At 34.1% G+C, this 11,876-nt stretch overlaps 1 protein-coding gene across 2 annotated transcripts; it reads left to right on the top strand.

Moving 5' to 3' along the window:
• Nucleotides 1-201: 201 nt before the first annotated feature.
• Pabpc1 (poly(A) binding protein cytoplasmic 1) lies at nucleotides 202-11,470 on the top strand. Of its 2 annotated transcripts, none has more exons than XM_048801928.1 (14): nucleotides 202-417; nucleotides 617-732; nucleotides 2,850-2,980; nucleotides 4,517-4,611; nucleotides 4,913-5,050; nucleotides 5,250-5,345; nucleotides 7,103-7,375; nucleotides 7,565-7,655; nucleotides 8,178-8,288; nucleotides 8,380-8,534; nucleotides 9,119-9,203; nucleotides 9,636-9,766; nucleotides 10,154-10,247; nucleotides 11,020-11,470. In XM_048801928.1, the coding sequence occupies exons 1-13, from the start codon at nucleotides 244-246 to the stop codon at nucleotides 10,244-10,246; spliced, it is 1,689 nt and encodes a 562-aa protein (XP_048657885.1). In that variant the 5' UTR covers nucleotides 202-243; the 3' UTR covers nucleotide 10,247; nucleotides 11,020-11,470. The 2 variants fall into 2 exon arrangements, with proteins under 2 accessions (XP_048657885.1, XP_015341830.1); XM_015486344.2 differs by having other exon boundaries at nucleotides 227-321; nucleotides 2,850-2,989.
• Nucleotides 11,471-11,876: the final 406 nt, after the last annotated feature.

Below are 11,876 nucleotides of genomic sequence, written 5' to 3'. Positions count from 1 at the left end.
TTTGAGGGAAGATTGTTTCACATATACATTATCAATATGCCATCCTTTCATATGTGAAGTCTGAGGCTTCTGATTATTTTTCTTTTTGCATAATACAATGTATAGCTAGACTAGGGTATAGTACTTGAAAAGTCCAACCATCTTGAAGTTTTTACAGTAATAAAAAACTTACAAGGCCAAAGTTTTTACAGTAATATTCACTCAGAAATTTTTTTTCTTACAGCGGAGCGTGCTTTGGACACCATGAATTTTGATGTTATAAAGGGCAAGCCAGTACGCATCATGTGGTCTCAGCGCGATCCATCGCTTCGCAAAAGTGGAGTAGGCAACATATTCATTAAAAATTTGGACAAATCCATTGATAATAAAGCACTGTATGATACATTTTCTGCTTTTGGTAACATCCTTTCATGTAAGGTAAGCAAAAATGTGACAGGTAAACATTCACAGTGTTTAGCTTCCTTAGTTTAGTCCTTAAAATAGCAACTGTGCTGTTAATGGCTGTCTTTATTTCCAAAATATCTGGGGTTAGTCACTAACAAATTATCTCTGCACACTGGAAAAATGTTAAATCAATAGCAAATAATGAGAAGTGGCTATGCATTTTTTTCCCTAGGTGGTTTGTGATGAAAATGGTTCCAAGGGCTATGGATTTGTACATTTTGAGACACAGGAAGCAGCCGAAAGAGCTATTGAAAAAATGAATGGAATGCTTCTAAATGATCGCAAAGTGTAAGTATTTTCAATATGCTTTTAATGGTTCCAGGTCCATTTTAAAAGTTAGCATGTTTGTGCTTTTAATAAAGAAATGGTAGAAATTAATAAACCATATTTCATAGGTTTTATAATTGTATTTTCTCCACATTCAGTGTAACATACAAATAATGGTGGATTTAATGTAATTGGTCAACCTTTAAACCAAAAAGAAACAGAAGATAAATGGGGGGGATATAAAGCTTTTCCAAAATAAATGTATTTTTGAAAAATTCAAAATCCAGGCATACTTTCCTCTGATACTAATTAAATTAGTCCGTTTTATATTTGAGGAAACTGTGGCTAAAATAATTTAATTTTACACAATGTTATTGACAGATGGGCTGACCTATACACTGGGTAGTCTACACTCAGCCCATTCTGTATGACCATGTTGCTGGGACTGCCGCTATTTATGATCAAATTATAAATGAAGCAGAGTTAAGTCTGATTTGTGATTAATCTTTCTTGAAATATTGATTAAAGGTTGCAAACTGTAATGGCACTGATTAAAACTACAAGGCTATTTATCTTAAATACCATTTACTTCTTTTAATCATCTGGGCAAATGAGAGATATTCAGCATCATTTGTATAGGTTGAGCATCCCTAACTCAGAAATCTCTGAAATCTGAAACACTCTCCACCAACATGACAACAAATCCAATTTTGACATATTTCATTCATTTTAGGGGTTGCTTAACTAGTGAAGTCCATAAGATATTCCAGATTTTAAGACAACTTCTGCATCGGGAATGATGGCACATTCCTCTAATCCCAGAAATTGGCTTGAGGCAGAAAGATTCCAAGTTCAAGGCCAGGGTTATCAATTTAGTAAGGCCCTAAACAACTTAGACCATGTCTTAATTTTTTTTTTCCCTTAAAAAGGTGGTATGTATTTAAGTGGCAAAGCATTCCTGGGTTCAATCTCCAATGCTAAATGAAACCACTTATGGTCCTAAGAATTTCAAATAAAGGTTACTCACCTTATACCTACAATTGAAATGCTTGTTATCATAAATTCAGGGGAAAAAATTAAAGGCACATTCATCACTGACAAGATCCAGATATAAAGACTGATTTTGAGTATATAATAATGTAACTTATGGAAAATAGTGTTTCACTATGTAGAATTATAAATTCACTTATAGGTTGGGCATGGGAAACCATGCCTGTAAAGTTTCAGTGACTCCAGAAGCTTGAGGCAATGGGATACAAGTTCAAGGCCACCCTCAGCAATTTAGTGATGCCCTAAGCAGCTTAGTGAGACCTTGTCTCCCATAATTAAAAAGAAAAAAGTTAGGGTATGTAACTCAGCCATGGAGCACCATTGGATTCAATCCCTAGTACCAAAAAAAGATAATTTATATTCCGTTTGAACTATGATTCCTATGACTCTGTCCTAGGAACAAATATAAAGTTGCAAGAGCAGAAATTGGCAATGTTTACAGTGAACATTTATGAAACCAAGAGCATGGAGAAGGTCCAACTTATTTTTGAAGAGGATAAAAGAGAACTCTCATTTCCATAAATGAATATTTTTGAACAGAGGGCAAAAAGACACAATTTGAATGGAATTATAGCTTTTTCCCCTCTGTACTTTGCTATGTATTACAGTATTTCATAACATTACTGTTTTTATGTTGGGAAAACTGTTTTTAAAAGCATTCTGTTGGTAATACACTTCAGTTATGTCAGTCATTTGCATTCTAGAAATACAAGTACAGAATTAGGAAGCTTAAATTTATGTTTTAGGATATGGCAAATAAAGTACAAGAGACACTTTAAAATAGCGATCATGAAAGCTTTTATTTAGGTCTCTTCATTGACATGGTCACACACAATTACTTGTATTGATAGGAGTGATCCCTTTAGACCTGGATTAGCCAGAGAGAACAGAAGTGTGTGTTAAGAGAAACATTCCTGTATTGTGGTTGTAGTTAAAAGTTTCTTTTTTATGTATTTCATGTTTTAATGTCTTAAGTTCCTATTTATATGTGTAATGTGATTTTTTATGAAAATTCTCAATAACAAATTTGAAGTCAACCATCAGACTTAATTAACAGAACCTAATGTCATAGTCCTTACATATTTTAGATTTGTTGGACGATTTAAATCTCGTAAAGAACGAGAAGCAGAACTTGGAGCTAGGGCAAAAGAGTTCACCAATGTTTACATCAAGAATTTTGGAGAAGACATGGATGATGAGCGCCTTAAGGATCTCTTTGGCAAGTTTGGTAATGTGTCTGAATTAAATTTTTACACTTGGAGTTCTGAGTAATTGCTCAACATTTAATGTTGACTGATACTGGATACTAAAAAGTAAATGAGATGAGACCAAATACTTGAAAATACTAATAGATACTTAGATTAAGCTGCAGATCATTATACTATAAAGTATCATAAGTAGAATTCTATACAGTTTAGGTTAAAGGTTGATAGCATTAGATTAGCACAGTAAGGTGTGACTGAAAAATTAGTTTTTTAAAGGCTTTGTACCATTAAGATGCTGGAATTTAGGCCCTAATAGGGTCCCATCTCATCAGAGGCAAGTATTTGATGCAGCCAGTTTATAATGGAATTCAGTGGCTAGTTAACAGGTGTCTAGTTAGGCTATTGGGCCAGTTGCAATATCATCATGTTTGAGCAATTTAAAAATAATCCCATTCAAAGATGAAGCCAAAGGTGGCCATCTGCATAAATGAGATGGTAAAATATTTTTCCTTGCTTTTCAAACTTCATCAAACTTACTAATCAGCCTTACTTTGGGTTAATGGAGTTAACAGATCAGAAAATGAATATTTTTATTGTACATTTGCAGATAATTTACTTGGCCTCAGTCTTTGCTTTCCTCCTGTTGAACTTAGAGGTGGTACTTCAAGTAATTAGGAAATTGATAACTTTTTGTTGCCAGATTAGCATGCCATATTGAACCCTCCTTTAAGCAAACAGTTATTCTGCACAAAGATAAGTCATGTAAGATATAGAAGATAACTGATGTCATGATTCATATATTACCCTAAGTCTTCTTTAGTCCAAATCCTTTTGTATATTTCATGTCCTGTATCTAAATCTTTAAAAATTAGAAGTTATTCCTACAGTTGGATTATTGTGTTTTATCACTTATCCCAAAAGATTCGTGCTTGGAAGTTGACTACCAGTATGTAACTATTCGGATATTTTGTTTTACATAATAGAGGTACATTAAAGGAAAGAGTCTACCTGTGCCTGTATATCTTCTAGATTCTCTAATCTAATGTAATTTTTAACCTTTTTCTTCCCCTACTTGACTGAGATAACCACCCATCTCACTTAAATATTTTCCACTTGAAAAAGGTGAGGAAAGAAGCATGTGTCTTTAGCGATATGACTCTTCCTCCAGATAATTGTTATTTTTTACCAGAGGGTCCAGCCTTGTGTTCTCTCCTTCCACTCCCTATTGAAAAGCAGATGGGTCAGGAGTTCCTAGTTCTTAATTCTGAAATGTAAAATTATTAGCTAAAACCAGAAACTCTATTACAGTTTTTAACTTATAGTTGGATAAAATATTCCCCAAAGTAGAAGCTAGAGTCAGAGTAGGAAGTATTTGGTTTTTTAGAAGTAAAGAACACCAAGTGCCTGGAACATGGGAGACTTAGGGATCTCTGGGGTCTTGAAATTATTTTATCCCCTTTTCCCCCATGCCATTGTTTTTGTCTGTTGCGATGTGAGATATATGAACATTTTGTGTGGAATATCTTTGAATTATTAAAAAAATTTTTTAGGACCTGCCTTAAGTGTGAAAGTAATGACTGATGAAAGTGGAAAATCCAAAGGATTTGGATTTGTAAGCTTTGAAAGGCATGAAGATGCACAGAAAGTAAGACTTAAATATAATAATTAAATGTAGTGTGGTCTTCCTGTACCCTTATAGTAAGGGGGGGTGTATAGAGTTAATTTTTTGAAGTTTATGTGCATGTACCAATGGCTATTTTCATATTCTTGTACTCGGTTTGCATATATGCATGAGTTCAAGAATATAAATTGGGAACCTATATTGTCCTCAAACCTCAAGATTGGGGATGGGTTGTCTTTAACTTAGTAATCTAACAAATTCTACTTGTTAAGAATGAGCTTTTATATTACAAATTATTAACTTAAATGTTTATGATTCCTGTAAGGCTGTGGATGAAATGAATGGAAAGGAGCTCAACGGAAAACAAATTTATGTTGGTCGAGCTCAGAAAAAAGTGGAACGGCAGACGGAACTAAAGCGCAAATTTGAACAGATGAAGCAAGATAGGATCACCAGATACCAGGTTCATTTTTAATTGAACAAGCAAAATAAGACAGGGACGAGGAAACCTATTTTACGTTCATTTCAGTTACTTCCAGGTAACTGAGGGTTTGAGAGGGGAAAGAAGAAATGGGATAAAGGAATAGGAGGTGTGCTTAGGTACCATTGTGGTGGGTTTTTAAAATTTTTCTTAAGTTTTTCTTTTGCCCCCTTCTTTTTAGGGTGTTAACCTTTATGTGAAAAACCTTGATGATGGTATTGATGATGAACGTCTCCGGAAGGAGTTTTCTCCATTTGGTACAATCACTAGTGCAAAGGTGAAAGTTATGTTTTTTACTGTTCTGATATTTTCATTCACATGAGTTAGTCTGAGTAGTCAAACCCCAAGCAGTGAAGATAGCGATCATATTTCCTTTTACCTGAAATTAGAGATTATGAAACAATAGTAGTAGTCTAGTTCAAACTCTGAAATTTTCATTTAAAACTTTCACTTCTACATGTTTTTATCTATTTTCTATTACAGTTTTTAACTTATAGTTGGATAAAATATTCCCCAAAGTAGAAGCTAGAGTCAGAGTAGGAAGTATTTGTTTTCTTAGAAGTAAAGAATACCAAGTGCCTGGAACATGAGAGACTTAGGGATCTCTGGGGTCTTGAAATTATTTTATCCCCTGTGTCAAGTTCAGTGTCCAAGAACTGCTCTATCTATGCAAAGTTTTTTTGTGTATGTAATTTTTACTCACCCCATGGCAGTCTTTCTTACTCAGTTTTTCCCCACAACCCCATTGACAAAGTGATTTTATTTTATTTTTTAAGAGGTGAAGTGGATGCATACAAATAAAAAATGCATGTGCCATGTTTTTATGGTTCAGCCTGTGCTTTTCTGGTAATACTCTGAATATGATAGAATATATTCCTGAGTGTCTATCCTTAGTATGGTTCCTGAAAGTTTAAATTTAAATTGAATATTGTGTATCAGTTTCTTTTGATTTATATAAAGCATGCATGTTTTAAGTCCTTTGTGGATTATACTCTCACTTTGCAGGGAGGTGAAAGGTTGTAAGAATTTATTCTGGAACAGGAGATCATTTGTTAATGCTTACTAGAAAAAAAAGTTTTAACCAAGCAGAATAAAAGGGTAAAATAAGAAAGAAAAGCCCTCTATTCCCCATATTCAGTTTGCAAAAGAATCTCTTATGATTTCCATGTTGGAAATTCCGTACCTGGCTTTTAGCAATAAAGGTGAAAAAAATACCTTAAATACAAATCAACACCTATCATTATATGAAAAGACAAATCGTGTAGTATGACTTTTTCTAAAAACTGTTTATAGATATATATATATATATATATATATATATAAAGTCTGAACAGTATGGAAAATCTGTATATTTTATTGTTACTTGTTTGGATAAACATGTAGGTGGTTTTTCATGTTTCTATTATTAGAACCATTGCTCTAATGAACATTCTTACATCTAAGTTTATAGAGTTGGAATTGGTATTTATATGGCAAGAATATTTAAAATTGAGACAGCCAATTTATGCCAAAAAGGCTAAACAAATTTGCATTGGTCTTGTTTCTTGACAGAATTTTCAATTGAGTAGAAAGTGGGATCTCATCTTCTCACATTGTTTTTTTTATTTAATGAGGTGTGCTTTTATGTGTTCACTAGTTTTGCCTTTGCATTATTCTATATTAGGTTAGATGTATTTTTTAAGAGAACATTTTGTTAGTCCTTTGTTTTATTTTGTAAGTATTTTCTCTCACATTATCACTACTATTCAATAAATAATCTTGGAATTAATATTAAACATCTGAAATCTCAAAAAGTTACTGCTGTGCCTCTCTTTATTTCTTCCAGTTTTCTTGCTTGGCTAGGAAAATGTATATGTGTAGTATTTGGATATTGAGGAAGAATTAATTAATAAACTCAAGGGATTAATAGGATTACAGCCTTAACAGAATTTAGATACATGATTCATTGATTAAAATTGATTCTTAATTGGTAGTACTTTTTTCTACTTCATTCTACCATTACATTAACTTTATTTTTTATTTATTTCTTAATAGGTTATGATGGAGGGTGGTCGCAGCAAAGGGTTTGGTTTTGTATGTTTCTCCTCCCCAGAAGAAGCCACAAAAGCAGTTACAGAAATGAATGGTAGAATTGTGGCCACCAAGCCACTGTATGTAGCTTTAGCTCAGCGCAAAGAAGAGCGCCAGGCTCACCTCACTAACCAGTATATGCAGAGAATGGCAAGTGTACGAGCTGTGCCCAACCCTGTAATCAACCCCTACCAGCCAGCACCTCCTTCAGGTTACTTCATGGCAGCTATCCCACAGGTAGGTTTTCATGTTTGATCATTGCTTAATATGTTTTGTGTCTTCCAAAATAATAAAACCTACTGTGGATTATGATTGAATTGGAAAAACGCTAATAGAGTGTGAGGGCTGTGTGTTTGAAAACAGATAACTAGTTGCATTTTTTTTTTCATAAAATTAATATATACATTTATTTGCTTGTTTTTGCAGACTCAGAACCGTGCTGCATACTATCCTCCTAGCCAAATTGCTCAACTAAGACCAAGTCCTCGCTGGACTGCTCAGGGTGCCAGACCTCATCGTAAGCCTTTTAATTAAGATTGGGAATTTGATTAAAAATATACATGAAGCAAATCAAATTAGCCTTCTGTTTCCATGGTATATTATTGCTGTTCATAACTTATGGTTACAGGTGTTCGTTTTTTGATGTTATAGTTTTTTTTTTTTTTTTTTTAATGTTGTATCATTCCTGTCTTAGTGAGACAGTAATGTCTACTGTTTTCCTTTATGAATATTTTGGGAACAAATCTTTTATTTGGTTAGGTAGTCATCTAATCTAAGCATCAGGGTCCTGTCCTTTAAGTTTTCCTCTGTGGAATCAAGGTAAAATGTTTTCATGTCTTAGATTAATAAGTACTTGTCATTGTATGAATTAGTGTTATAATTTACACTAATCTAAAAAGTCTAGGAAAACAATTTTGAAACTCAGCTTTTAAAAAATGGAACACTTTCAGCCTTTTGTGCAAACTTAACTCTAAAGCAGCATAACCCATTCATTCAGTGAGGTTTCCCAGTTAATATATGTTCGTATCTTTAAATGCAGCATTCCAAAATATGCCCGGTGCTATCCGCCCAGCCGCTCCTAGACCACCATTTAGTACTATGAGACCAGCTTCTTCACAAGTTCCACGAGTCATGTCAACACAGCGTGTTGGTGAGTCTTAACCCTTTCTGTAAAGAATTGCTCTCTAATTTGAAATAACATGGTAAAAAAAATAGGGGGAATAATTTTTTTTTTTTTAAAGCTAACACATCAACACAGACAATGGGTCCACGTCCTGCAGCTGCTGCTGCTGCAGCTACCCCTGCTGTCCGCACCGTTCCACAGTATAAATATGCTGCGGGAGTCCGCAATCCTCAGCAACATCTTAATGCACAGCCACAAGTTACCATGCAACAGGTGTGGATTTTAATAATTCTTTTATTAAATTGACAGTCCTTGATCAAAGTAAAAATGTGGAGGCAACAGTATGATATATGCAAACTTAGCTATCTGGAACATCTTGCTAATTATTAATTAATGATTGAATGAAAAATGTTGTGTCTTCTACTGAGAAATTAGACAAGTACCCGGAATCCTCATCCTGAATTACTTGTGTGGTTTAAGAATTTCGTTGGCATAGTTGTTAAGGAAGAAGTAAAGGAAATTTGAGTTAACACTGATTTTGGATTTGATCTTCTAACCATGGGATCAAACAAGTTAACAGAATGAACGAATCCAAGAAATACTAAGTATAAAAGATGGGGTTTTATTAAATTTGAGAGTGCATATCTGAGCTTGTACATGTTACTAGCTATCTTAGCCTATATTTCTAATTTTTATACGTTCCACAGTTTATACGTTCTCATTCAGTTTTTCTCAATTATGTTTAAATGGCAGTCTGTATCACTGCAGTGATTACCTCTTGGTGACTGTTTGTATGTGCTACTGTTACTGTGCTTAGAAGTTTTCCTATTTTATGTCTTATCCTATTTTATGTCTAGCCTGCTGTTCATGTACAAGGTCAGGAACCTTTGACTGCTTCCATGTTGGCATCTGCCCCCCCTCAAGAGCAAAAGCAAATGTTGGGTAAGTATCTTTGACCCACCTTGTCGGTAACAAAGGCTAGAAAAGTTAAAAGTTCACTTAGACACTCTGAACTCAGAAATGCCTAGGGCAGATATGTTGTTGATAATGGATAAGGTAACAGGGAATTAACTTGGATCCCACCCACTCCCATTTTTGGAAGGAATTTGAACCTAATATGAAGACAACTTTTGACTTATTTTGGGCACAGATTTAACAGCTGGATAAGTAACATCACTTGACAGACTGATACCAAGAAGAATTACTGCTTTGTGCTTTGTGGTCGATCTTGTTCTTCCTGGTGAAAGAATGAAATGATGGGTTGTGGGTTAGCATAATACACTATATACAAAAATAAAATTCCTAAACAACAGTTTAACATGGGGTCTTTAAATTTTTTGATTGAAGGGAGCTTTTGAATGTTTTCGTTCCTAGGTGAACGGCTGTTTCCTCTTATTCAAGCCATGCACCCTACTCTTGCTGGTAAAATCACTGGCATGTTATTGGAGATTGATAATTCAGAACTTCTTCATATGCTTGAGTCTCCAGAGTCTCTCCGTTCTAAGGTAATTTATCATATGTCTTATTACCTCTTATCTTTCAGGGCTTTTTATAGGAACTTATTTCTATGGAACATTTACATAGTGCTTTGTTCAAGCTATGCACTGACATAGGAGCTTTATAAGTATTCTAAATCCTTACAATAGTGACGGCCACCCTGGTACTAGTTATCTATCCTTGTTTTGTAAATAGGGAAATAAGAAGAGAAGTTGAATGTTGGGCTCAGTGTTCACACCACTAGTAGATGGCATTCAGTTTAGCTCCAGCATCCTTAACGACTGCTGCTTATATCAGTTCTTTCCAATTTTCATCTGAGGATAAGTTTGTCTTTTAGAATTTTTATTTTCATTTGACTCCTTTCCTGAACCATTTTGTTTTGGCTCTTTCATTAGGTTGATGAAGCTGTAGCTGTACTACAAGCCCACCAAGCTAAAGAGGCTGCCCAGAAAGCAGTTAACAGTGCCACTGGTGTTCCAACAGTTTAAAGTGAGTTTACTCTTTTGTGGTCTTTTTTTTTTTTTTTTTTGTATCAGGAATTGAACTCTGGATACTTGACCACTGAGCCACATCTCCAGTCATATAGAGAGAGCGTCTCTCACTGAGTTGGTTAGCACCTCACCATTGCTGAAACTGGCTTTGAACTCAGAATTCTCCTGTCTTAGCGTCCCGAGCCACTGTAATTACAGGCATGTGCCAGCATGCCCGGCTTCCTTCATCTTCTATAATAGTTTGCTGAGGATGTTTTGAAGCATACATAGCAAAAAAAAAATGCAATTCCAAGTAATTTATGTGTTCCTAGTTTTTAAAAATATATAAAGAATTAATGGAATGTTCACCTGTTAACCCTGATCATGGCTAGCATTTTTTAAATCACAGTACTTTGAGATTTTGTATTGTGAACTTTATAAGCTGTCTTTATTAGGTGGTGGACATAATAGTTGTCCTTGGACCTTTACCATAATTGCCTGTCATTATTCCCAGGATATAAGGATAGCTTTACAGCTGTGTACAGCTAGGATCTGGGACCTGGGGTTTGCTAGTGCTTTTTGTTAAAGGACCAGGTTTTGTGAGACATGTTGTGTCTGTAAGAATTTTTCTATTTTAATGTTATATTATAAAAGTAGCTATGGATGGTATGGAATGGAATGAGTATGGTTGTTTTCCAGTAAAACTATAGAATTTTGGCCAAGGGCTTTTTTATTTGATACTGACAAATACCAGTATTTTTCTTCCTAATTTTTTTATATTACATTTTCAGATTGATCAGGGACCACGAAAAGAAACTCGTGCTTCACCGAAGAAAAATTATCTAAACATCGAAAAACTTAAATATTATGGAAAAAAAACATTGCAAAATATAAAATAAATAAAAAAAGGAAAGGAAACTTTGAACCTTATGTACCGAGCAAATGCCAGGTCTAGCAAACAGTGCTAGTCCTAGATTACTTGACTGCAACAACAAAAAAAATTAAAAAATCACAAAAAAATAGTAAAATATAAAAACAAACTAATGTTTTATAGACCCTGGGAAAAAGAATTTTCAGCAAAGTACAAAAATTTAAAGCATTCCTTTCTTTAATTTTGTAATTCTTTACTGTGGAATAGCTCAGGATGTCAGTTCTGTTTTAAGTAACAGAATTGATAACTGAGCAAGGAAACGTAATTTGGATTATAAAATTCTTGCTTTAATAAAAATTCCTTAAACAGTGCATGGTTATGTTTATTTTATTTATCTTGGTAATGAGCATGTGTAAATAGGTAATATCTTAATGGTGCAAAAATGGGAGTACCTGTTACATAAGATTCTTTCATAAAAAATGTACTATATGTAAAAAAGCCAGTTACTGTAATGTATTTCATGGATTGAGAATTCCATATGAATCCTTGAGCCAATATAGTTAAATGGTTTTTAACATTTGATTTATAAAAATTAAGACCCATTAACTTTTGAAATTATGGTAGTTTACCACTTGAGATTTCTATACTAGAAGATAATTAGCTAACCCCTATTTACAAGGCACAAAACAGTAACAGTGGCTTTTTATTTGTTGGAGAAGAGGGTACAGATAACATGGCTTTAGCATAATTTTTATATTAAATGTTAAGCTAGACTTG

This window comes from Marmota marmota, unplaced genomic scaffold (genome assembly GCF_001458135.2).
Source record: "Marmota marmota marmota unplaced genomic scaffold, marMar, whole genome shotgun sequence".
Classification (NCBI taxonomy): domain Eukaryota; kingdom Metazoa; phylum Chordata; class Mammalia; order Rodentia; family Sciuridae; genus Marmota; species Marmota marmota.
This window is presented reverse-complemented; position numbering and strand designations above follow the sequence as displayed.